Below are 26,900 nucleotides of genomic sequence, written 5' to 3'. Positions count from 1 at the left end.
GTAGATCTGCTATTTTCAGTGACGAAATCTGGTGTAGAAAAGTTAATACTTGCTGACCTAATGTAGAGCCCCGGGGCGACCCCAGTCAACGAAGTATATGTATCCCATGGTTTAGAATGTTTTCTAGAAGCATGAGGTTCAGTAATCTTTCCTTGTCCAGGTTTGGTGTTCTCCTGGGGTGACGGGGACTTTGGGAAGCTGGGCCGCGGTGGCAGCGAGGGCTGCAACATCCCCCAGAACATCGAGCGGCTCAACGGGCAGGCCGTGTGTCAGATCGAATGCGGGGCACAGTTCTCCCTGGCTCTCACCAAATCTGGAGTGGTGTGGACCTGGTGAGGAGATTATATAAAAGTCGACGCAGTATAAACTGGCCGATACATCAGTTTGGCCATTATTTTACTTTGTTTTACTACGGTAACTATCAACATTTTATGCACCTGTTTCCTTATTTTTCACCCCTTTCAACTTGGAAATCATTATACTAATACTTTTTTTTTTGCCCAACAATCTGGCATGGGTCGGGCTGTAGAACACAAAGAAACAACAAACTTGGCTGTTATTGCAAAGTCATCTTTCATGACTACCGGTATTCCTGACTCGTGGGTAACCGTGGCGTGTTTCCCAACCCAGGGGTAAAGGAGACTACTTCCGGCTGGGCCACGGCACTGACGTCCACGTGCGGAAGCCCCAGATGGTGGAGGGGCTGCGGGGCAAAAAGATCGTCCACGTCGCTGTAGGGGCACTGCACTGTCTGGCCGTCACTGAAACGGGACAGGTTCGTACTGACCTCCATCAGCCCGGAACATTACACCAATGGTGGTCCGGGTCCATTTGTAAAATCTCGGGGGTCCATGGCATAACCCATTGAGACTTCAGACCAGATTCTACTAATTATTCTACAGTTCAGAAAATACCCAGTTGTGCTAAAACTATTTAATGTCAAGAACCCTATGTTCTATGAATTATATGTATTTGGACCCCCATCTGAAAATGTGTTGTTTCAGGAACCCCCCCTGAAGCAAAGATATGAACGTTTGCTGTGAAAGAATATGCCAAAAAAATCACGATTAAAAAAAAATAGCAGATATACAAGCTCGTAGTGCGGTGCCGCGCTATGAGCTCGTAGATCTGCTATTTTTTAACAGCTAAAGTATAAAATAATGGTTATTGCATACCAAATTCTGGGTCATTGAAATGAAAAAGTAAAAAGAGAACGCACTGCATTTAGTGCATTACACAGCAGTCTGTTTACGGCCATGGCACCCTTCCAGATGTGCCAGTTTGTCCTCAAGTTGTGGTGTATATTTACTCTCCACTCCCCAGAGTAACTTTGACCTTCATTGCCCCACAGTTCCCGACATAACTCACAACTTAATATGAAAACCTCCAGCAAATCACCTCTTATGATCCGAGTCAGTCACTCAATATTTATCCACTTTAGAAGACTGGGCTCGGAGCAATACTTTTTATTTATGTCCTCGGAGGGATTTTTCTTTCCTGACGTTTTTTTGTGGTCTTAACCCATTAGGACCGGGAAAGCATCTGTGTACTTTCAGAATTGAGCTAAAAAAGCATTATTTTATACGTTGGCCATTCAAAAATAGGAGATATAAAAGCTCATCGCGCAGAACTTCGTGCCACGCTTGTAGATCTGCTATTTTTGAAAAATCCTGACAACTTGTGCAAATCTTTGAATCTATAGTATTTTAAAGTGAACATTTTTAACTCAAATTTAGCTTCTGGAAGTCTCTGGACTGGAACAAAACATTTTGAGATGGGGGTTCCTTGACATGAAAAGGTTTGAGCACCACTGGTATAATGGTAACATTTTTCAGAAAACTTAATAGGTTAAAGCAGTGCTTCCATAACCTTTCAGCCTGTGACCCAAAAGAGACATTAGACGTTGGCCTTGGGACCCAAACTAGTGAAAATAGCAAATCTACAAGCACACAACGCATCGCTTCGCGCTGCATTGTGAGCTTATAAATCTTCTATTTTCACTACTACTTTAACATTTGTTTTCAAATGTAGGGAATTTATTAGATTTTTCTTTCCAGTGGCTTAAAAGTGTTGTGTCTTGGTGTGGCAGGTGTATGCGTGGGGTGACAACGACCACGTAGGTTAAAGTGTTGTGTCTTGGTGTGGCAGGTGTATGCGTGGGGTGACAACGACCACGTAGGTTAAAGTGTTGTGTCTTGGTGTGGCAGGTGTATGCGTGGGGTGACAACGACCACGTGGGTTAAAGTGTTGTGTCTTGGTGTGGCAGGTGTATGCGTGGGGTGACAACGACCACGGGCAGCAAGGGAACGGCACCACCACGGTGAACAGGAAGCCCACGCTGGTGCAGGGCCTGGAGGGACAGAAGATCACCCGCGTGGCCTGCGGCTCCTCCCACAGTGTGGCCTGGACCACGGTGGACGTCACCACTCCCTCGGTGCACGAGCCCGTCCTCTTCCAGACGGCCAGGGACTCCCTGGGAGCCTCCTACTTAGGTCTCCCACATTTCTTCTAATCATTTTATAATAATATATAATTGTTATACTTCATAGTATATTCTAAAAGGTAGCCTTTAGACCAGTGCTGCAACCGTTGATTATTTTCTTAGCGATTACTCTCAAATCAAATAATCATGAAGCATGATTTGTATTTTATGTATCAATGACGTGAACTAAATATATAGATCAATTAATCCCTTTAGCCCTATTACTTCATCATACTTCATCATATTGCCATGTTAAAATAGCAAAAATAGTCGATGTACAAGCTCAGAGGTTCAGGTTTATTTTTGTCATATGTATAAATGCAGAGTATAAATACAATGCAATTATTTTTGCTCCGAGCATTCTGTCTTACAGACAGAAATACAGCAGTGTATACAGGACAAAAAACAAACAACTATAGTGCAAAAGAAAGAACAAACAAAAAGCCTGACTGCCTGGGGGAAGAAACTGTTACTGAGACGGGTGGTACGAGATTTGATGCTCTGGTAGCGTTTTTTGGAAGGGAGTACTTGGAACAGGGTATTGGCAATGTCACATTGTGATACGTGAGCTTATAGATCTGCTATTTCCGCCATTTCTTAATTTTGGCATCATCAATTAACAAACAAAAACAAAATAAAACAAATTTGAGCTTGTGATAACTTGGAACACTGTGCTCAACTTGCTCAGCCCTGGTTGAATTCAAAGGCTGTGTGTTGAAACTCACTGTAATGAATATATTGTGCAATGGGGGCGTGGTGTTCTACAGGCGTCCCGTCCGACAGCGACTCCTCTGCAGTGAGCAACAAGATGAGCGGGCAGAGCAGCGTGAAGCCCAACAGGCCCTCGCTGGCCAAAATCCTTCTATCCCTAGACGGCAACCTGGCCAAGCAGCAGGCCCTGTCCCACGTGCTGTCAGCGCTGCAGATCATGTATGCCAGGTACGAACGGAAATGCACCCGGTCTGCACTCATTCATCTCACTGAGTTCTACTACATGTCAGGTGTGAGTTTAACCGTGCATGTATATTATCTCTGTCGGGCATAAAGGGGGGGAAGCAAAAATATGGAGATAAATGATTTCTGCCTGACAGTGACAATTTTTGCATTCTCAGAGATGCAGTGATTGTAACAGTACTTGTATGTTTGTTATACCCAGGGATGCCGTGGTGGGTGCCCTGATGCCAGCCTGCATGATGGTGCCGGTAGAGTGCGTCTCCACGTCGCCCATCCCCCCATCCGACTCCTCCTCGACCCTGAGCGACGACGAAGGCCCCCCTGTCCCCCCAGAAACGGAGGAACGGGTCAGCCCAAACCCCTGGCAGGATAAGAAGGGAGAGGTGAGGAGAGGGGCACTGTGGCATACACGTTTCCAGTTCCACGTTTTGGGCATGTCGTATAGGCGCAAATATTACAGAATTTCCCAAATATTTTAGTGGCACGATGCCGTTATACGATGAAGTATAAATCAGTTTTAAAGAACATAATTATGCATTAATGTTAATATGTGAAACATGTTGCGTCCAGGCTCCCTCCTCTGACGACGCTGTCACCCCGTCATCGGGCATAACTCCGTCTGCCTCCGGGGGTTCTTCACGACCTTTCATCCCTGTCACCGACGACCCCGGAGCGGCTAGCATCATCGCCGAAACCATGACAAAGACCAAAGAGGTTCGTTTTGATGTTGCGAGTACCTTATAGATATTTCTTTCTTCAATATCTATGAACATAACTTAGTAGTTCGGCAACCCGTCTTTGGTACTCAGCCCTGTGTTGAAAACTACTCTGTACTTTAAGCCATCTCACGAGTCATATTTTGAATAGCATGCATTTGAATTGAATAGCTGCAGTTATCCAATCATCCAGCACCAAACTTACTGTAGGTCACTCCTTGAACATTTCATCCATTATTTTGGGTACCAGGACTCTGAGAGTCAGAATAAGGTGGTGGGTCCAGAACCCCAGTATCTGGACGAGTTCACCAGCCTGCTGGTGCCTGACGACACGCGTGTGATGGTGGACCTGTTAAAACTGGCAGTGTCCCTCCGGTCTGGAGACAAGGGCAGAGACGTGCTGTCTGCCGTGCTGTCTGGCATGGGCACAGCCTATCCACAGGTAATGTACTTATTTATTACCCCTCTCTCTGTCTCTCTCTCTGTCTTTACATAAAAGATATCTAAAAAAAAACATTACTCTACTGATTGTACTGTGTTACACTACAAGCACTGTTTCTGTATAAGGAGCTGTCTATTTGGAACCGACCTGGCGCTGATCCAGGCGACAACGCCTTAAGGACCTTAAATCTGCTCATTTCTCCTTTCCATTTCTTGTTCTCTCACCGTGTCTCGTTCCGTTTGTGGCCGTCATGTTCAGCTCTTTCCACCTGCACTTTGTGTCTTGCTGGAGTTGCAGCCCTGTAAATGTACAATGTATGTTCTATTCTTGCCAACTAAGCGACATAATGCAAAGCTGCATTGATCATCTCTGTTGGGCAGGTGGCCGACATGCTGCTGGAGCTGTGTGTCACGGAGCTGGAGGATGTGGCCACGGACTCGCAGAGTGGCCGTCTGTCCTCCCAGCCGGTGGTGGTGGAGAGCAGCCATCCGTACACCGACGACACCTCCACCAGCGGCACCGTCAAGATCCCAGGTACACAAAGAGAGAAAAAGTTTTGTTTTTTGTTCCCCCATCTGAATGCTACATCGAGTAGCTGCTAGTCAACTCTCACCAGTCGCTACGTAACCTAAAACATTAGGTTACGTACTGTAGGTAACCCCTGTTTTATAACAGGCAAGCGAGCGGGACTAGGCACCCACTTCACATTCCCAGCCAATCCTTCATCATTTTGGAAGAGTTTCCACCATGGTTACCCGATTGATCCCAGTCTACCGTGGCAGAGCTGTAGGTAATCAGCCCATGTGTTCTTTAGCTATTATTCTTACGTAGCTCTTTTTTAAATGTTGTAGGTGCCGAGGGTCTTAGGGTGGAATTTGACCGTCAGTGTTCCACAGAGAGACGCCACGATCCACTGACAATCATGGACGGAGCCAACAGGATCGTTTCTGTCCGCTCAGGTAACAAGAAATGAGTAAAGCACTGTTTCTCAACATTGGGTGGTTTGTAACTCTCAGAGTTAAATAAACAATGAGGATTTTACAGTGCAGATCAGGGTCCCTGAGAAAGGTTGTATCAAATTGGAGTCCGTGGCCTAATGCATATCACACTGGATGAAAAAGGTTGTGAATCACTGGTATGTGAGCTTCTGTTCTGACATGCAACGTGTCTTCCAGGTCGGGAGTGGTCAGACTGGTCCAGTGAGCTGAGGATCCCAGGAGATGAGCTCAAATGGAAGTTCACCAGCGATGGCTCTGTCAACGGCTGGGGCTGGCGCTTCACCGTCTATCCCATCATGCCTGCTGCTGGTGAGCGCGCTTCCTTCCTCACAACACATGCAAACGTTTTGACATTTAATGGCAATGTACAGTATATTTAATTTCAACTATTTGGGCCATACATAACATGAAACAGGTCATGGTTAGGATAAATTAACCTTGTAAAAAGAAGGGGAAAAAAAGTTCCATTATACAACGGGTCGTTTCGAGGAAGCAATCTGATTGGTTGAAACAGCCTTCTAGCCGTGGATCAAACAACTCCACAACTAATCAAAACAAAGAATTCAGCTGCTCTGTTTTCCCAGAGCGCAGCACTTCAGTGATGCTTGCGGAACTCGACTACGTCTCGTTCCTGACCGCTTCACTGTCGTGGCAATAATCACGTTAAACCACCCCCTCTTGTATAATATTGCTTAATTAACAAGTCTCAGAATGTATTTGAAATACTACTATTTAAACACTGGAACACTGGATTATTAACCTGGCTTGACAACATGACGCCATGAATTGTGTAAGCAGGTCCTAAAGACTTGCTGTCGGACCGCTGCATCCTGTCGTGTCCCTCCATGGACCTGGTGACCTGTCTCCTGGACTTCAGGCTCAACTTTGCCTCCAACAGGAGCATCGTTCCCCGCCTGGCTGCCTCGCTGGCTGCCTGTGCACAGCTTAGTGCCCTGGGTAAGAGCTATATTAAGTATTAATGTATTGCATGTACTCTACTGTACAATAAAGTTTAGATGGATAACGTGATAATAGAATGACCATTATGGATGAGGCCACTTGGAGGCCACAATGGTAGGCCTTAAACACAATGAGACTAGATGAGAAAACGCTGTCGGGCAGAAACCTTGTATCTGCATATTATATTTCATCTCATGTTGGTTTTTTTCTTCAAAAGTAGTGGAAAAATAGCAGTCACTGGCACTGCATGTTCACTGTTTTTAAAAACAGTGCAACTGCTCCTACAAACGGTTTTGGACATACAGACATATTTAACAGAAATATTTAACAGACAGTATTTGGGATTGTTATGTTAAAATCTGCATGTATTGCTGTCTAACTATATTATGTCATTATCAATCTAGAATGTATTATGTATTATCAGTGAAGAGATGTCTATGGTTGATTTGATGGTTTGTTCCCTGCCATAGCTGCTGGTCATAGGATGTGGGCCCTACAGAGACTGCGCAAGCTGCTGACCACAGAATATGGCCAGTCCATCAACATTAACAGGCTGTTGGGGGACAGCGAAGGCGAGGCTCGCTCCATGGTGAGTTCCACCGATCGCACCGTTGAGGAACGACTCTCCAGACTGCTGAGACTCGTTATGTATCAAATATTTTGGCCAAGTTTTTAAGCACTTATTTCATAACGGTGTCGAACAGTGAAAATGGCAGATAGAAATGTTCCGTTTGTGATGACATATCTAAAATTGTGACGCCCTTTGAAAGTGGTTCATGAAAAGCTTCAATCTCTTAAATGGCAGAGTTTCACTGGCAGCGCGCTGGCCGCCCTTGTGAAGGGCCTACCCGAGGCCCTGCAGAGGCAGTACGAGTATGAGGACCCCGTTGTCAGAGGAGGCAAACAGCTGCTCCACAGCCCCTTCTTCAAGGTACGTCATAATTCTGTTAACGCTTAGTTTATTTTAGGTGGAAGTGCCCATATGTTTGAGCCTGTAATCACTCTGCATAGACTTACCAGCCGTCATGGGGCTTCAGTAACGTTGTCGTCATGTCCAGGTGTTGGTGGCGCTCGCCTGTGACCTTGAGCTGGACACGCTCCCCTGCTGTGCGGAGACGCACAAGTGGGCGTGGTTCCGTCGCTACTGCACCGCCTCCAGAGTGGCGGTGGCCCTGGACAAGAGGAGCCCTCTGCCCAGACCCTTCCTGGATGAGGTGAGCGGAAACCTCATGTCCAAACTGTTCATTCTCAAGACTGAAATCAAATGTGTGATGCGTTCAAGCTTGTTGATCGGCTATTTTTGATACTTTTGTGTGACACTGTAGTATGACGAAGTAGGGAATGAATTTACAATTTATTTATATCTGAGATATCTGACTGCACGTCTATCTACACACACATGTACAATGTATATTTTTCTCTTTACCCTACCAGGAACTTTGTGATTATCTGTCACACTGTTTCTACCATGTTTTTCATCACTCTTTTTTCTATCTCCACTTCCTGAAAACTACAAATTCAAAAAATTATAATATTAACAATAAATTCACCCACCTGTTTAAAACCTGTAAACCTTTGATGTGTCAACAAAGCTGATGATTCTGTAGTTTGACAGCGTCCCATTGTGCGATGGTGCATAAATAATGCTTAACAGGCTGAGCTCTCTCTTCCAGCTTGCATGTTTTTTTGCCTCATTACACACTGGCTGGGGCAGAAGAATGTCTGTAATCCGTTTCCCACTCCATTTATCCAATTTCCGTACTTTGAGAAACGCAAGGCAATTTGAGTCACTTTTCATGAGGCCCTTTTTTTTGTCTTTTTATGTTAACTTAATTTTTCCGCAGCCATCGTTCAATTGGACATCTTAATAATTAATAATAATAGGCTAAATTACAATATAGTGCTATCGGTTTATCTGTCGCTGAATAATATACGCAATACAGAACGTAATAAAGAAAAGTATAAAATAGCACAATGTGAGATAATACTCTATAATGTAGAAAACAATAGACTAAAGTACCATAATATAATTCAGTATCGTAACATTTTATCACGCCATAATTTACGCTCCACTCTACATTTTCCCGAAGGTCACCAAGAAGATCCGCGAGCTGATGGCCGATCACGAGATCATGAGCGGTCTGCACGAGAGCCACGAGCTGTTTAAACGCGAGCAGGACGAGCAGCTGGTCCAGTGGATGAACAGACGGCCCGACGACTGGACCCTGTCGGCCGGCGGCAGCGGGACCATCTACGGCTGGGGCCACAACCATCGGGGGCAGCTGGGCGGCATCGAGGGGGCCAAGGTCAAAGTGCCCACTCCCACCGAAGCCCTGGCCACGCTGCGCCCTGTGCAGCTCATCGGCGGAGAGCAGACCCTGTTTGCCGTCACCGCCGACGGGAAGGTGAGCCTCGTGCACTGAACACGTACACGCCATGTTAACACACAATCTAGTCGGCTGCATATAATAGGACACTGCTTTTTTATCGTGACACAATATTTGTTTAACAGTATGAATGCAGTGGCAGACAAATCAAGAAATAATATAATCTACAACGTTGAGGGGCAGCAGTGGCTCAGGAAGTAGAGTGGCTGCCTTGGAATCGGAAGGTTCCCGGTTCCCCACACGGCTCTTCCTGGCTGCATATCCATGAGCAAGACACTTACTGTAACCTAACTGCTCCTGGTGGGCATCTTGGTACACCGCATGGTTTCCACAGCCGTCTGTGTGAATTTAATGCACATTTTAATAAAGCACTTTGGATATTACTGTATAAATCACTGGGTCGGGAACTCGGGACCCCCATTTGTGGGTTTCCCTTATTTTGTGTTACCTACATTTACTTTTTAATTATTATTTCAAAACATTTATAAAAAACATTCCACTGCTAAAGGAAAAGTTTTCATGAATTGAAAACAAAATTCAGTGATTTTTTTTTCAGTGATTTCAGGAAGAAATAAAAGAAAAATCCATACATTAGAAAACAAATGTTTAAGAAGTATAGTGAAAATAGCCGATCCACAAGCTCATCACAAGGCTAAAATGTTTGGGAACCACATGTATCATGTGCTGACGTGTCCTGGTTGATGCTGTGTGTTGTGTGCCCTCTCAGCTGTATGCGACGGGCTACGGCGCCGGGGGGCGGCTGGGCATCGGGGGCACGGAGTCGGTGTCCACGCCCACCCTGCTGGAGTCCATCCAGCACGTGTTCATCAGGAAGGTGGCGGTGAACTCCGGCGGGAAGCACTGCCTGGCGCTGTCCTCCGAGGGAGAGGTGTACTCCTGGGGCGAGGCCGAGGACGGCAAGCTGGGCCACGGTAACAGGAGGTCAGTTATATATCCATGTTATATCCATATCGACTAGATATCGTCTGGGATTGTGGATATCGTGAATGATATGGCAAAAGTGTTGTCCTTTCCTGGTTTTAATAACTAGGAGCCCATTTTAAACCGTATCTTCATATAAATGGTCCTCACTAATGCTCATTATAAGATGGCACAATTTCTGTGCGCACTCTGTCTCTCAGTCAGAGGTGGGCTGTGGCCTACCAATGACATCATCAATGGGGATTTCAAGCTAATCGAAACTACAGCTTTTCTGTTACAAGGAAGATGGCACACTGAAATAGGAAACAAAAATCACACCCGTGTGAAGTGAGGGGCGCTAATATATTAAAGTCTAACTCATGTTGATTAGTTGATGTAATGGTGATATAAAACAAATGGTGCCAACACAAACATTAAATGCCATTACCAATAAAGAGACAATATGACATAATGAGGGACAATATAACGTAAATGTTCCCTTCATTGTCAATGGCGTTTTTAAAACAAACATTGAACTAAAAACAAACATTAAACCTGTATATAGGAGGGGCTAGCACCCCTCAAAAATACAAAATACACCCGCCTACAGACTAGAGGATGTTATTGGTATTATGTACCTAAACTATATTTCATGGCTCCACAATGATAAAATTAATGAAAATGACGGTTCTAGATGTGGTACAGATTGTGCTGTTGTTGTAACTGGAACTCCTCTTGTTGTTCAGCCCGTGTGATCGCCCTCGTGTCATCGAGTCCCTGAGGGGGGTGGAGGTGGTGGACATCGCGGCTGGAGGGGCGCACAGTGCCTGCATCACAGCCAGCGGAGAGCTCTACACCTGGGGCAAAGGACGCTATGGCCGACTGGGACATGGAGACAGCGAGGACCAGCTCAAACCCAAACTGGTAAGTAATCCCAACACGTGCACACTTTTCCTTTCTGTAGACTGTACGCACATATCTTTGCTGTGGCGCAACGAGTTGCGATGCAGCAACACATTATGAGGTTGTACATCTGCTTGCCGAACAGCTTGAGAGACGGAGAGACCCGAGTTACTGAACAAACACGCTATAGTAGTGATTACTATCGTGTGTGTGTGTGTGTGCGTGTGTGTGTGTGTGTGTGTGTGTGTGTGTGTGTGTGTGTGTGTGTGTGTGCGCGTGTGTGTGTGTCTTCTCCCCAGGTGGACGCGCTCCAGGGCCACCGGGTCATCGACGTGGCCTGTGGCAGTGGGGATGCTCAGACTCTGTGCTTGACGGACGACGACATGGTCTGGTCCTGGGGAGACGGGGACTACGGCAAGCTGGGTCGCGGAGGCAGCGACGGCTGCAAGGTGCCTATGAAGGTAAGGGCAGTGGGGGGGGGGGGGGGGGGGGGAGTACTCAATTTTGTTACTTATGTAAAATTATAGGATATACTCAGTTACACGTAAATATCCGGAATTCAAAATTACTAAAGTACAGAAGGGTTGGCATCAAAATGTATTTAAAGTACCCAAAAACTCATTATGCAGACATTTCGACATTTTTGAAAAATATTTTTGAAAATAACAGATCTATAAGCTCACAATGCGGTGCATTGTAAGCTTGTAGATCGGCTATTTTCAAATGGCCTTGTAATAATAATAATAGTGGAGTAAAAGTACAATATTTGGATCTGAAATGTTGTGGGGTAGAACTGTATTGGAAATTTGAAATACTCAAGTAAAATACAAATACCTCAAAATTGTACTTAACTGTTTCAACTCCACGGCTGAGATAATAGTGATATAGTCGATAATAGTGTCATGCCCAAAATAGGGACGGCAATTTTGTTTGGCTGAGTTGGCTGAGTATCCGGTTGATTTGTCATGCGTATGATTTGGTGTGTGTGCAGATCGACTCTCTGACTGGCCTGGGAGTGGTCAAGGTGGAGTGTGGCTCCCAGTTCTCAGTGGCCCTCACCAAGTCTGGAGCCGTCTACACTTGGTATGTGTGCCTGGCGTTGGTTATCTTTTGTGCCTTGAACTTAGTATAAATCGGGCTTAATAGAGATGAGGATATGACTTATGGTTTTGTGCGTGTGCGTGTGCGTGTGCGTGTGCGCGTGCGTGTGTGTGTGTGTGTGTGTGTGTGTGTGTGTGTGTGTGTGTGTTTACCTGTTTTTCCATCCAGGGGCAAAGGGGACTACCACCGCCTGGGTCATGGTTCTGACGACCACGTTCGCAGGCCCAGACAGGTCCAGGGCCTACAGGGGAAAAAGGTCATTGCCATCGCCACCGGGTCACTCCACTGTGTGTGCTGCACGGAAGATGGTAGGAACTCCATGATCATCGTTGTATTCAAGCATATAGGTTAAAACCCTGAGAGTGTTTATACATGGAGTCTCCCCATGATCCCCAGCAATCAGAAAATAGTACATTTTGAGGTTAGGGTACACATTTCATCCGTTCAGGAGCGAAACCGCCTACAGGATAAACAGGTGGAACCGATAAGACAAAACAAATCAGGGGATTAGGAGATAGGAGGGTTTTCTGAACTACTCCAAGTTCTGGATGAAATTGGTGACCGAGCTCAAATAATATTTTCTGTTTGCCGAACAGCTTGAGAGACGGAGAGACCCGAGTTACTGAACAAACACGCTATAGCAGTGATTACTATCAGAATATAGCACTTCAACTTTTGAAACAGAAAACATAAAAATCACTTGAAGCACATTTAACCCTAGAACACTAAACATCCTTTTTGTCACACCATCACTAAACACGGGTATATTTTACCCAATATAAAATCTGCCATAAAACATATTTCTCATCAAAATATATTGAAGAACAAATACATGGAAACTTGAGGTACTCTTCTTTAATATTTCATCATGACTTTTCACCAAAAAAATAGATAGGGGCCCTATCATAGGGGGGCAAAGTCTGTGAAAAACGTGGGAATATTTTTTTTAATATTCATAAAAGAAACAATAATGTAGCTGGGAACTTCTCCTTTGGTACACCCATTCCTGGGACATGTGAGAATGGTCCAGTGAAAAAAAAGCCCATTGTGGGTGTATAGGATTTTTCTCTATCACTCTATCACCTCAGACATCATCAACATTATGAAAATTACCAAAATATTATTGTCCGGGTGAAAATCACCCGTGTTTAGTGTTCAAGGGTTAAATTGGATTTTGCACGTCATGTCACATGTGTTTACACTTCTGTTCCTAAAACTGCAGCCAGCAATGTGGTTTCCGTTAGCATTGTGTTGCCATGTGTGTCTGGGCTGCGTCGAAAGCTGTGTTGTCTCGTTTTGGCTCAGGAGAAGTGTACACATGGGGCGACAACGACGAGGGCCAGCTTGGCGACGGAACCACAAACGCCATCCAGAGGCCAAGGCTGGTGGCCGCCCTGCAGGGAAAGAAGATCAACCGTGTGGCCTGCGGCTCGGCTCACACTCTCTCCTGGTCCACCAGCAAGCCCACCAACGCCGGCAAACTGCCAGCCCAGGTAGAGGCCTGTGCTGTTTGTACACATTGAATACCATCATTTCTGGTAAAGCCCAGGGCTCTCAGCAAAATGAAATACAGTTTAAACACTTTTATTTTTCTGCTGTTCGAAGATGGCTCAAAACGCATTGTGAGCTTGTAGATCAGCTATACCATTTGTGGCCAAGAACTTGGGAGGGCCTTAATGGAAATGTTCACTGCCAAATAGAGCATTTAAAAAAAGGGTGAAGTTTATACCTACCTTTAGATGGCAGTACAACATCTGCAACCAAGGGCAGAAGTGTGTTATTCCTGTGTCAGTAAGTGGTTGATGTTTGTCACTGCTGCTGTTGGATAGATAGTGTGCACATTATACCTGCACATATTTTAAACTGCTGCTAAAAGATAAGCTATCGTAAAAAACCCTAACCTTTGTTTACATTACATCAAGTATCTTGATTGTATATTTTTAGAGTATATTTTGTGTTATCATGTTACATGTTACGCATATCAGCACATTATCTTGAGAAAAAATCAACATGTCGCTGCTTTTACTGCTTATATAAGTTCAAACCTTTTTTGGGGGGGATTCTTGCTGTTTGTCCGCTGTGTGTCAGGTGCCCATGGAGTACAACCACCTTAATGAGATCTCCATCTTGGGACTGAGGAACCGGCTGCTGCTGCTCCACCACATCTCGGAGCTCTTCTGCCCCTGCATCCCCATGTTCGACCTGGAGGGCCGCCTGGGCCAGACGGGCCACGGACCATCCGTGGGCTTCGATACGCTCCGAGGCATCCTGATCTCCCAGGGCAAGGTGGGTACTGGAGACGCTGTGGGAAGAACTACGGTAGGGATGCAACGGTTGATCGAACCAATTGATTTAATTGATTATAGAATGTTATCGATATTAGTAAATGTATTAATTTGCGGGGAATTAAATTGTGCTTGTAGATTGGCTATTTTCAGCAAAGACATTTGGATTAGAGGGGGGGAAAGGAAGGGACCACATATAGGTCCCCAATGAAGTATGTAGGTTGTGGTGTTGTTAGACAAAGCATAAAATGGGGATTGAAGACTAATTCTCTTAGTAGATTAAAACAAAATCAATTTGATGTTTTTCCTTTTTTCTTTACTGTTCTCAATTATTCGATTAATCAAAAAAGCTAATTGTCTGATAATCACTGAGAAAATAATAGTTTCAGCAATATAAAGAACATACTCGTGCATACAGTAGATACTATTATATGTTTTTGAGGGGCGCTAGCCCCTCCCATGTCCAGCTTTGAGGGTTTGTGTAAATACAAACATTGTCCTGACACAAACATTGAATGACATTGACAATGAAATGCCAGTTTTGAGTGTTTGTGTAAACACAAACATTGAAGACAAAAGTGAGGACGAAAATTGTGATTGGCCGGAATGAGATGAGTACTGGATGATGATGTATGATGATAAGAGCGCCCCTCACTTCACACGAGTGTGATTTTTGCCAACAGGAAGCTGCTTTCCGGAAGGTGGTTCAAGCCACCATGGTGAGAGACCGACAGCATGGGCCGGTTGTGGAACTCAACAGGATCCAGGTATGCACAGCTGGCCATGTGACACTCATGACTCTCCCCCTAGTTTTCTTGGAAAAATGCGGGGTCATAACTCATGGACATGAAAACGTTTGCTAGCCTCTAACCTACTGTACTGACACTACTGGCCCCGCCTCTCACTGCCGCTCCAGACATGGCTTTTGACTGAGCGAGTTATGATCATGTGATCTCTTTCATACGGGTGGGTGTGCGTGTGTATGTGCATGTGCTGTGTGATCCTGATCCGGTCTGTCTGCAGCGGTTCCTCTTGTCTAGATCTGTAGACTGTACTCTACTTAGCTGTGATTTCCAGGCCACTGCACCTCCACACACGCAGCCACACACAGCCCCCCCCCCCCACACACACACACACACACACACACACACACTGACACACACACACACACTCAACACTGACAGTCTACCCCTCCCTCTGTGTGTGTCTCTCTCTCTCTCTTTTGCCCAGGTAAAGCGTTCGCGCAGCAAAGGAGGTCTGGCGGGCCCCGACGGGACCAAGTCTGTGTTCGGTCAGATGTGTGCCAAGATGAGCTCCTTCAGCCCGGACAGCCTGCTGCTGCCTCATCGCGTCTGGAAGGTCAAATTCGTTGGTAAGATTCCAAGAATTCCAAGATTCCGCCTCCCCCCCACCCGCGCACACACACCCTCAATCCAGGAGACTCACCCGAAGCTGTGATCTCTGTTCCTTCAGTGTATCTAATGGGGGGCCGCCCTCATTAAAAATGTGTCAGGAAACTGTGTGGGCGGTTCCTTCCTTCCTTGTTCCAAAACCCCGTACAATACAACAACACAACAACAACATGTACAATAATAACAACACAACCAGCAAGATACGCTGTGGTGCTGGACACCTGCTAGTTGAGGTGCGCTGATGCCGTTGCGATGACCTCTGTCTGTCAGCAGAGAGATACAATGGCCATAAAATACAAATCTGTACATAAAGTACAGATTGTAGCTTTATGGCCTGCCTCTGTGCATATGGCTTCCACAATCCCCCCCGTAATTGTGTCTGACAAATGATCAGCAGGAGCAGAGAACCCCTCGTGTGCTCTTGTGTTCAACACAAGACATTGATGTCTGCATACCACAGCACTCTTGTTGTTTTTTTGTTTGTTTGTTTTTTATCACCATAGTGAGATGTGCCTGCAGGCATGTCCTCCTCATATAGTAGAACTACAGGCACATACTGTAGGTTTAGAACGATAATGCCCAAACATAATTTTATATATTGTGCTCTTTTTCTTTTAATGAAACGGAGGCAGGAAAATTTCACAAATAGTCTGGCAGTCAACAGGCTTCTTTTTGTTTAAAGTGGGAAATGTGGTATATAGTATTTTTTATTGGCCTAAAATATTGTCTATATACAATATACATTCATGAATCCACTTGCTTACCAGCTGTCAGCATTGAGCAATTGTTTTAATAGGGGTTTATATGTGACCATACCATTAACATATGAAAACAAAAACACTACAGCCATAGCCGTAATGACAAATGTGATGAGGTCAGTATTTTTTGTGCAAAACTAATGCTTGGAATGGATTCAGAATCATGAAAAACCCCTAGTTGGACATGTCACATGCTACTTAAAGCATAATGAAATTTGGACATTTTTGCCTTATATCGGATGTCAATGGTATGGTCACATATAAACCCCAATAAAATAAATTGCTCAATACCGACAGCTGGTCAGCAAGTGGATTCATGAATGTATATATAGACAATATTTTAAGCCAATAAAAAATACTATATACTGTAACAAATTTCCCACTCCACACCCCCGGCTGCCGGGCTAAAATCACAGATTGGGACTTCACTTGGCCTGACAAAAATGTTCAGTCCTGAGATGTAATTCCCGTCTCTGCCAACAGGGGAGTCAGTGGACGACTGCGGCGGCGGCTACAGCGAGTCCATCGCTGAGATGTGCGAGGAGCTGCAGAACGGCCTCACACCGCTGCTCATCGTCACTCCCAACGGCCGCGACGAGTCGGGAGCGAACCGCGACTGTTTCCTGCTCAACCCCGCGGCCAAGACCGCCCTGCACATGAACATGTTCCGCTTCCTGGGTACGGAAACACCATGACTCTGTATACTGTAGATCTGGGATCCAGATGTGGTCCCCTCCTTTTTCCCCTCTAATCCAAATCTCTTTGCTGAAAATAGCTGATCTACAAGCTCACAACTTCCGAATGGTAAAATCAACTCGAGGTTGACATTAAATAAAAGAAAAAACACCCAGTGTTAGATTTTGCAATGTTATACATTGTAAGAATCCACTTAGTTTGCATTTGTTTTTGTGCTAAAAGAGTGACTTGAGGGCAATATAAATCCAAGCAATGTAAATCAATGACGAGATTATTTTGGATGATCAATTTCTAATTAGCAGAGCAACTGTTGAAGATATCTTGCCAATATTTGGAATTATATCATGGCAAGGTCACCAACGTGTTATTTTACTTTAAGCCGGATTTATAGTAAGTCGTACGCCAGAGTCTTGTGCCAAAATATTTGACCTATAAACTCACCACGTGTGTGTGTAGATTGTGTTATAGAGCTTGCAGATTGGCTGTTTTCCAGAACGGACATTGTGCATGTGTCTGGAGAAAACGAGAAGGATTCATTAAAGGAATGAAGGAAGGAATGTGTCATTGTGAATGGTTGTGTCCCTACAGGAGTCCTCCTGGGCATCGCCATCCGCACCGGAAGCCCCCTGAGCCTCAACCTGGCAGAGCCTGTGTGGAAACAGCTGGCTGGCATGAACCTGACCATTGCTGACCTCAGTGAGGTGTGTGTGTGTGTGTGTGTGTGTGTGTGTGTGTGTGTGTGTGTGTGTGTGTGTGTGTCGCTCTCTCTCTCTGTTCCTCTGACTGAATACTGGGAATTAACGCAACAATCTTCTCGTGCCATGTCGTGCCCGGAAAAAAATGCATGCCCAGTAGCCAAATGTGGGTTTGTGTGGTTAAATGTCAGTGGATAATCGGAAACACATAAAGGAGGGAAAGAAAAAAAGGTTCTCTCTGGCCCCTTCACCTTTAGCATGAATGGAATGTTTATCTTTTTACCTAACATGATCAGTTATGCAAGTCAGTTTTATAAAAGGCTCTACATTCCTGCTCAGATTACAACTTCAGTTCAATGCTCACTGACAAGGGTCCGTGACTCTCGTGATCAGTAAACCTTCTTCTATTGGGAGATTTAGTACTGTAGCTATTAGTGCGTTTGGATTTGGTTCCGTTTTGGTGTTCAATTACGGTATGTTACTCCAGGCCTAGCAATTGGCCAAATAATTAGCTCAATAGGATAATTACAGAATATACAGATTTACTGTTATTAAAGCGGGGCGGGCATAAGAATTCCATATGACTAGACCAAATGACGCTCATACCTTTTTCCCAGAATGGACAAAGAATTCGGTTTGTTACTGTAGTCTACCGGGCTCCAATTAGGCTTTTATCTTGCGGCTGGCGTGAGCCCACTCCGGCATTCACGCTGCAATCATCTGAGCCTCTGTCTTACGTTTGCTCACAAAGATGCCGTTGTTCTGTGGTTCTTGCCTTGAGATATCAGAAAGGTTACACAGGAAGTAGAACCCAACCCAAGACTACAGCAACAACACAGGACTCCTCTGTTTGAGTTAATCAAACAATGCAGTGACGCACATGCGTACACGAGCACACACGCTCGCCGCTGGTTCAAAGTAACTAAGTACATTTACTAAGTACTATATGTAAATCCCTTTTAGGTATCTATATTAACCCTGGAGCGCCAACACACACTCACACACACAACCAGTGCTGATGTACTTTCTGCGCCCTCAGGTCGATAAGGATTTCATCCCTGGCCTGATGTACATCCGAGACAACGAGGCCACGGCCGAGGAGTTTGAGGCCATGACGCTGCCCTTCACTGTGCCCAACGCCAGCGGTCAGGACATCCAGCTCAGCTCCAAATACTCTCATATCACCCTAGAGAACCGGGCCGAGTATGTTCGCCTAGCAATAAACTACAGGTGAGAAACTGTGCAGGTCATCTTTTCAAATGAACGTGTGTGTGATTAACCATTATATAACTAACAGCAGCGACCTAAACAATTATGAATGTCACATTTATCTAAACCACATTGAGTTTTATTTCTGAACATAATCGAGTAGTAGCGGGAGATATATGCTATCTACTGCTACTAGCTCGTTAGCTGTTGGCTAACTGGAATGGAACTCACTACTCACCACATGGTGTCACCAAACTAACAAACAGAAGCTCTTCATGATTAACAAACCAACAAACAGAAGCTCTTCATGATTAACAATTTAAAACACATTTTTACTGTGCGCGCATTCGTTGCCATGTTTCTCTCCTGCTGTGTTCTCTCCGCTGAGTGTGTGTGTCCCGTGTGTCCCCTCCAGGCTCCATGAGTTTGATGAGCAGGTGTCAGCCGTGCGGGAGGGAATGGCTCGAGTGGTACCTGTTCCCCTGCTCTCCCTGTTCACCGGCTACGAGCTGGAGACCATGGTAAACACACTGATCACATTGTCTTTTATCTGTAATGGTCTGGAAATAATCATTAGGCTAAAAGGATAGAACCAAAAAAAGTCCAGGAGACTTGTTTCCATTGTGGTCCTATGTATTCAATTAATCTAGCCTGGCTACAGCCCTTGAATCGCTAGCCACGCCCATTACAAAACAATCACACCCGTGTGAAGTGAGGGGCGCTCTTGTCATCATCCATCATCCAATTCCCGGCCAATCGCAATTGGTGTCCTCACTTTTTATCCACAAGTCCTCAAGGCTAATCCTCCTCAATTTTCTGTCCTCACTTTTTATCCTCAATACGTACTTTGCTCAGCCAATACAAATCAACACTATGGGGTGCTCGGTCAATCACATCATTGCTATGGGGTACATACAAACAGACAAAGCTGGGCATAGGAGCGGCGCTAACGCCCCTCAAAATGTATATTCTGTACAATGGAGTGAAACGAAATGAAAATTCAGGCTCAGTGTAAGGCTACAATTCATCAACATTGCAAAAAAGTTACCTGTACAGTATGTGTACAAAGGAGAAAATGGAAAATGTTGACAAAGAATGACAACACCTTTCTATGGGAAATTTGTGTTTATCTCCCCTTGAGTTCTCCTGAGTCTGATGGTTTTTCAGGCCTGTTTTTTTACAGGATGTTGTCATATTTTGTAGTAGAATTCCCCCTTGTTTGTTCTGTAAGTGAATGTTACCAGATCATTGCCACTATTGTAACTGTGGGAGTCACTCCCTTTGGAGAAGAAATTATTCAGTTATGCAGGTGTTGAGGAATGCCCCTTTGACTCTCTTAAATACACATTATTAATTGCTTAACCCTGTCTTCTACATTGAGCCATCCCATACTTCCAGAATGTGTTGGAATCATGATGTCCTACTGTAGGACTGACATCATAGACTGGCCAACAGTACTATGGCTCCTGTACTGAATGCAAAATATCATCTCTTATGTGTATGTCTGTGTGTCCAGTCCACTGTGTATCGCATATGACCCAAGGGAGTGCAGTGTTGACTGAGCGGGATATGTCTGTCTGTCTGTCTGTCTAAATGGGTCACTGCACTAGAAGAGAGGCATGCATTCAACGGCCATCGCCCTGGTGAATTACATATTCAAATGTGATTAAATTAATTTAGTAAAATTAGTGCAATGCACTGGTTGTTCCCCAGGTTCTATGTTCCCCACCACGCAAAAACCGTTATTTGTTCCCCAATAAACAACAATAAACGTAACCCTAAATCTATCCCATTCTCAATACATAGGAGGCTCTGGTATCTCGAAATGATCAGTGTATGCGCGAGCACCACGGCCTCTCCCATCAGGGAACTCAAGGTTGGGATTCCCAAGATTGTTTCTACGTGCTGGGAGCCCCCTGGTTCCTTTTTGGTACCGTTACTTGAGGCCTTTCTCTTCATCGACCCCTAACCCTAAACCCTAAGCTAAGTGGGGAGCATAGGGATGACCCCGGTCCAGCGGTCCTACGTCCTAGAGATGAAAAGATTAATGAAATGTGGGTCCGTAGCCTAATGCATATCAAACCGGGCGTCCTTGAAATGAAAAAGGTTGATAATCACTGCTGTAATGAACTGTTTCTCTCTCTCCCTCCAGGTGTGTGGGAGCCCTGACATCCCTCTCCACCTGCTGAAGTCGGTGGCCACCTATAAGGGCGTGGAGCCCACAGCCCCACTCATCCAGTGGTTCTGGGAGGTCATGGAGTCCTTCTCCAACACAGAGAGGTCTCTGTTCCTCAGGTTCGTCTGGGGACGCACGCGTCTGCCCCGGACCATTGCTGACTTCCGCGGGCGGGATTTCGTCGTGCAGGTGAGACATTTGCAACGCCAGACCTCCATCATGATGTTTTGACACATGAGTCACAAGGCCATGCTTGTCAAACGTGTTCATGTCGAGGACTTAGCATTATGTTATGCTTTAGCTATTGAAAAATAGCAGATCTACAAGCTCGTAGAACGCCACTGAGTCGCGCGCTACGACCTTGTAGGTCTGCTATTTTTGAAAAATCGAAGAACCACTGACATAGAAACATAACTTTTTCAGAAAACTGTCAGGATGTAGAAGACATTTTTTAAATCTGATCTCAGGTCAAAATGGGTTAAACTTTAAGTGGTTAAACAGTTCTCAGTGTCAACCCATTGTGTTGATGTTCACCTATCTACAGTGCATATACAAGTCAACATGTAACTCTTTACGTTGCCTCTGCTTTAGGTGCTGGATAAGTACAACCCGCCAGACCACTTCCTCCCAGAGTCCTACACCTGCTTCTTCCTGCTGAAGCTTCCCAGGTACTCTTGCAAGCAGGTGCTGGAGGAGAAGCTTAAGTACGCCATACACTTCTGCAAGTCCATCGACACGGACGACTACGCGCGCATCGCCCTGTCCGGCGAGCCGGCTGCTGACGACAGTAGCGAAGACTCCGACAATGAGGACGCCGACTCGTTCGCCTCAGACTCCACCCAAGACTACTTAACTGGGCACTGAGCTCGGTCCAATCAATAAACTGCCACTGAGGGGGGAAAAAGAAAGAACGAAGACTGTGTTAATCAAATGTATTAAATACACATGTTCATATCTGCATTCTACTAAGACTAAAAAACACTTAAGATGGAAGAAAAATAAACAAAACGTGCAATTAGCTTTGAAAGCATTTTCATGTTGGAGAAGAAACATAGGTCTTGCTATTATTTTTAGTTTCTTTAAAGTGGGAGAAATCGGCTGCACATGTCTTGGTTCGTGTTTCATGAAACATGCACATGTTTCCAGACTTCCGTAATGTTTCCAGAGTTATTAATAAAAAGAAACATAAAGAAAACAAGGCTCTCCAAGCCTAGCACTGTGGTAGATATCTCCCTTCAGTTTGCGTGAATTACCTGTCCCTAGTTTGTATATAGAAACTTGATGTGCGACGAATGAGTAGTGTTATCGTTTTCTCTATTGGTAATAGCAGATGTTTCTTTATAAGAACCTTTTTAACTTAAAAAACGCAAACGATCAGTGTTTATCTCACTCTGTTCACGTCAACAGAAACCGACTGAAGGGACGTTTTACAGTAAGATCGCCCTTCCCCCCCCCCCCCCCCCAACACCTACGTTTGTGCACTGTCTCCATAAAGAATGTATATAATATGATTGTGCCATGTAATCAAGAAAGGTTCTCATTCCTGCATATTAAATGTTAATACATTTCTGTTAATAAATTTAACTTAAAAAGACTGAGGGCCCCAATTTGTGTTATGCCTGTTAAAATGATAATTTGTAACCAGCTGTGCTTTTTGAATGTTTGTGTGATAGAGCAGGGTTTCCCCCCCAAAACCCCCCCCATTTTTTTTGCAACTGAATGGCTGGAAATGTACATAGTACACATACAGTAGTGCATGCATAAACTTAACTTTATGATTATATCTTGTTTCAGTATTTATTTATTTATGATGTATTTGCTATTATTAAGGATATTGTAGTGGTCCATTTGTATTGGGGAGGGGACCCACGGAAATGTCAAAGCATTTCCGGGGGTCCCCAGCCAAAAACATTGAGAACCCCTGTAGTTCTCAAACTTTTTATTTATGTCAAAGACCCTCAAATTATCTGGCCGTGGGCACCCATCTAAAAATATTGTTTTGCTAGAGACCCCCTTACATGATTTGGTGAACAGTAGAGGTCTCTGCCTGTTATAACCTCCGGCCGTAATGTATGCTTCAACCGTTTCAACCTAGCCTTATTCCTGTTGACCTCATGCACACGGCTGCCATCTTTCCAGCAAGGTGCTATCTAATTGTATTAAACAACGTCAAACTTGCCAACATTGCAGCTGTACGAAAAGCTTGAATGATCCTCTTTCTATCTTCAAAGTGTTTGTTTCATAAAAGCCCACTGTAGACATGTTACTGTATGAGCTGCTTCCTGTCGAGAAAAGTGTCAAGAGTTTGGAAGCGCTCGTTATCATTAAAGCAACCTCCTGCTGCCTCCTGCATTAGGTGCAAATTCAAAACAGGTGGTACGCAGGGCAGTTGGCATTGAGTGATATACAACGTGCACTTCCAAACTCCAACAAACAAACAAATCACCTGCAAGGAATTTCTTGACAGGAAGTAGCTCATAACATGTCTACGGTGGATTTTTATGAAATAAAATCTTTACAGATTGAAAGAGGATAATCCAAGCTTTTCGGACAGCTGCAATGTTGGTGAGTTTGACGTTTAATACAATTAGGACTTTTCTGTTTGGATGAATGGGCTGTCAATGGGAAGTTGCACCTATAGTTAGCATCTTGCTGGAAAGATGGCAGCCGTGTGCATAAGGTCAATAACCTTGTCCTCAGTAAAACGTGCCAAAACCTAACCCTATTCATAAACGTAACCTCAGTAAAACTGCCTATACCCTAAATGTATGTATTCCTTATCCTCAGTAAAACAACTACTGGACAAAAATACAAGAAACGCCCCACCAAGCGGTCCCCAGACCCCAAAAGAGAACCACTTGATTATTGAGCCTGCATTAGCCTTGTTTTAATGGCTGGACTCTGTAGGAGGCTAGCTGTCTAGCTGTTTCGACCGAAATCAGAGCTGTTTCAGCTTGTTTGTAAGAGGGGTCTGTCCATGACTAATCTGGTGCAGTGGTGAGAAGTACATTACTCAACTATTGATTGACTATATACAGTACTATTGTTGTATGTACTGTACATTGTTTTATTTTATATACGTAAAGTATAAGTCTCACTATACTGCACTGGTTCCCAAACACTGGGTACCAGTGGGAACCACTGCTGTACTCCATACACATCTCAGAGGCAAATTGTACTTTGTACTCCACTACTGTCCACTACAAGTAATTGACAGCTTTAGTAACTTGTTTATTTGCAGTAGCTGTTACATACGTGTGTGTGTGCGTGTGTGCGCGCGCGCAAGTATGTAGTTTGTTACTGACTGCAGCTCTCAGGTCCTGTGCGTGGGAGGAGACCTACCTGCTTCAAGCTGGAACAATCATCTGCCTGTCCCTCTACTATTTAAACAAGTGTTAGCACCTGTGCTCACTGGCAGTGTGTTAGACACTGTCCATGGAGATGGTGGGCCCAAAATATTTGTATGGACTTTTGCTATAAAAACACACAAAATTTTGAATTTGCCCTTTTTTTTGGCATCCATTGTTAGGCAGGCCTATGCCCAATCCATATGATGACCACGGATATGGTCTAAAAGTGTGAAACTTATTTTTCATTTCACTACGCCTTTAATGAAGTGGTTGCACCACTTAAAAATCCACAACACCTTTGTGCTCAGATACTTAAAAGAAATGGAAAAAAAAACAAAAAAAAACATGATTATTCGATGAATCGAAAAAGTGATCCATAGAGTAATTGCTTTGAAAACGATCAACAGTTGCAGCCCTAATCTTATATGAACGTTGGCGTCCCAATTCTGGGGCAAACATTTGTTTTAAAAAAAAACTATAATACGAATCTACAAGCTCACAAACAAACAAAAAGCATGTACACTGCCTATTCAGTGGAGATATTTGCTTTAGAGGGAAAGAACGAAGGGGCCTATAGTACAGACCCCTGGGGACTCTGATCAACGAAGTATACAGTGTTTAAGTGATTAAAACCCTCTCTAATTTGTCTCATTGTTCATGCACAGACTGCAGTACGCATTCTTTGTGTATCCGCCACTAATAAGCTCTCTTGGGGAGGGGGGAGGCTGTGTGTGTGTGTGTGTGTGTGTGTGTGTGTGTGTGTGTGTGTGTGTGTGTGTGTGTGTGTGTGTGTGTGTGTGTGTGTGTGTGTGTGTGTGTGTGTGTGTGTGTGTGTGTGTGTGTGTGTGTGTGTGTGTGTGTGTGTGTGTGTGTGTGTGTGTGTGTGTGTGTGTGTGTGTGTGTGTGTGTGTGTGTGTGTGTGTGTGTGTGCGCGCGCGTGCCCGTGCCCCCCCCAGTCTAACTTACTCACACTCATGCACGCGCGCACGCAGCCTTGTGTGTAGCTCTAGGAAGGTATTACTGACAGCCATGAGAAGAGGGTGGGGGTAAAAAAAGACCCTGTGTTTTAAGATGGCTTAAAAATCATTAGCATTCTTTGTAGTCTTAGCTCTTTTTCTCAGGAATAATCACAAAGAATATTATACTAGTGGGAGTCACGTGCTTCTCACTGCCCTGTCCGCCCGGCTCCAGATAGCTAGTGGATATAGTTGATCTGCTACTCTTCTATTGAGACATTTCCTGTAGATCCTGTGATTGGGTAGGACCACTGCTGGTTTACAACTGCTGGTGTTGGACCCAGGTTGCATTCCCAGCTATAGGACTGGAAAGTCTCCCCCCCCCCCCCTCTAAATAGCCAGCACCCCCAGTCACAATTTCCTGGAGCCGTCGCTGTTCCATATCACCATGTCTCTGAATGCACCACCTGGCATTTCAATTTGAATGCATAAATACTGTACACGTGTCCTCACTCATTTGTATTTGTGTGTCTGAGATTCCAGTGATCATGTGCTGTCGGAAGTATGTCAGCAACAATGTTGCTATGTCCCAGGGTATCCGTTCGCCCCACTGCTCTAAAGACTCCAAGAACCGGCACTCCCAGGAATTAATACACGCATGGTTTACTGGCACAAGATTCTAGAAACTTTGAACACGTAAGAGCGAGTGACAGAGATACAGTAGAAATGGGCTATATTTACTTTTATATTTTAGTAATTACACTAGTCCTAGTCCTGCAATCTGGCCACGGCATGTGTTTTCTCACGGCTCCATCAAACCAGCTTTTCTCGAACAGCAGACTTCATTTCTAATAGCTAATCAGCTGCAAACGGTCCCAGGGTCGACACAGAGATAGAGACATCTATTGATTTTCAATATGAGAAGATGACCTGCAATATACCGTAGACAGAAAAGGCTGCTTCTTTTCTAGAGTTAGACACACTGTCTGGAGGCCACCTAACAGGTGCATTTTTTGTTCATGTGATTAATTCTACCGGTTATATATTTCTTTCATTTAAATGTTTTGGTCATGAGTATTTCCAAATCTAATGCAGCGATAAAGCAGCAAAATTTATTATTTATTTTTATCACAAGATAAAAGCATCAACTTGTAATTATCGAGGCATCATCTGAATAGTTGGATCGATTCTTCTCTGCAACGTTCAAATCGATGTATAATTTCTGTCACAGTGTAGCAGACGTACAAGCTCAGCTCGTAGATTGGCTGTGTTTGACGTGCGACACAATAAAGTGTAAATCGTCCATAAAATGTTTTTGTTTCATTGTGAATCATTGGTCTGAACTAGGCTTTAATCTTCCTCCCACATGTGGTCACATGCTGCCTCCCCGTCAGACCTCAGGAGAAGATCCTAGCCGCTCCCCTCCCTCCCAGCAGTCTGCTCATACAGTATAGGTCTGATCCTGCATCCCTCATCCCCTCGTGATCCACGCTGCTTAA

At 44.6% G+C, this 26,900-nt stretch overlaps 1 protein-coding gene across 17 annotated transcripts in view; it reads left to right on the top strand.

The window, feature by feature from the left end:
• herc2 (HECT and RLD domain containing E3 ubiquitin protein ligase 2) overlaps positions 1–22,847 on the top strand; it is a 74,435-nt gene extending 51,588 nt beyond the window's left edge. For 9 of the 17 annotated variants that reach the window (XM_080771317.1, XM_080771316.1, XM_080771315.1 and 6 more), the window contains 30 exons: positions 161–332; positions 631–775; positions 2,267–2,492; positions 3,250–3,421; positions 3,639–3,819; positions 4,007–4,150; positions 4,403–4,594; positions 4,975–5,128; positions 5,446–5,553; positions 5,770–5,901; positions 6,391–6,549; positions 7,023–7,141; positions 7,358–7,483; positions 7,611–7,766; positions 8,643–8,957; positions 9,667–9,881; positions 10,607–10,784; positions 11,063–11,224; positions 11,755–11,846; positions 12,033–12,172; positions 13,170–13,357; positions 13,953–14,183; positions 14,833–14,916; positions 15,380–15,521; positions 16,803–16,997; positions 17,604–17,716; positions 18,750–18,940; positions 19,335–19,440; positions 21,072–21,284; positions 21,687–22,846. In XM_080771317.1, coding sequence (XP_080627443.1) covers positions 161–332; positions 631–775; positions 2,267–2,492; positions 3,250–3,421; positions 3,639–3,819; positions 4,007–4,150; positions 4,403–4,594; positions 4,975–5,128; positions 5,446–5,553; positions 5,770–5,901; positions 6,391–6,549; positions 7,023–7,141; positions 7,358–7,483; positions 7,611–7,766; positions 8,643–8,957; positions 9,667–9,881; positions 10,607–10,784; positions 11,063–11,224; positions 11,755–11,846; positions 12,033–12,172; positions 13,170–13,357; positions 13,953–14,183; positions 14,833–14,916; positions 15,380–15,521; positions 16,803–16,997; positions 17,604–17,716; positions 18,750–18,940; positions 19,335–19,440; positions 21,072–21,284; positions 21,687–21,959 — 5,024 coding nt within the window. In that variant the 3' untranslated portion in view covers positions 21,960–22,846. Of the gene's footprint in view, positions 1–160; positions 333–630; positions 776–2,266; positions 2,493–3,249; positions 3,422–3,638; positions 3,820–4,006; positions 4,151–4,402; positions 4,595–4,974; positions 5,129–5,445; positions 5,554–5,769; positions 5,902–6,390; positions 6,550–7,022; positions 7,142–7,357; positions 7,484–7,610; positions 7,767–8,642; positions 8,958–9,666; positions 9,882–10,606; positions 10,785–11,062; positions 11,225–11,754; positions 11,847–12,032; positions 12,173–13,169; positions 13,358–13,952; positions 14,184–14,832; positions 14,917–15,379; positions 15,522–16,802; positions 16,998–17,603; positions 17,717–18,749; positions 18,941–19,334; positions 19,441–21,071; positions 21,285–21,686 lie in introns of all 17 variants that reach the window. The other 8 variants (XM_080771309.1, XM_080771306.1, XM_080771305.1 and 5 more) reach the window with 2 other exon arrangements.
• The last annotated feature ends 4,053 nt before the right edge of the window (positions 22,848–26,900 follow it).

The sequence above is a fragment of the Protomyctophum bolini genome (genome assembly GCF_963924005.1).
Source record: "Protomyctophum bolini genome assembly, chromosome: 8".
Taxonomy (NCBI): Eukaryota; Metazoa; Chordata; class Actinopteri; order Myctophiformes; family Myctophidae; genus Protomyctophum; species Protomyctophum bolini.
This window is presented reverse-complemented; position numbering and strand designations above follow the sequence as displayed.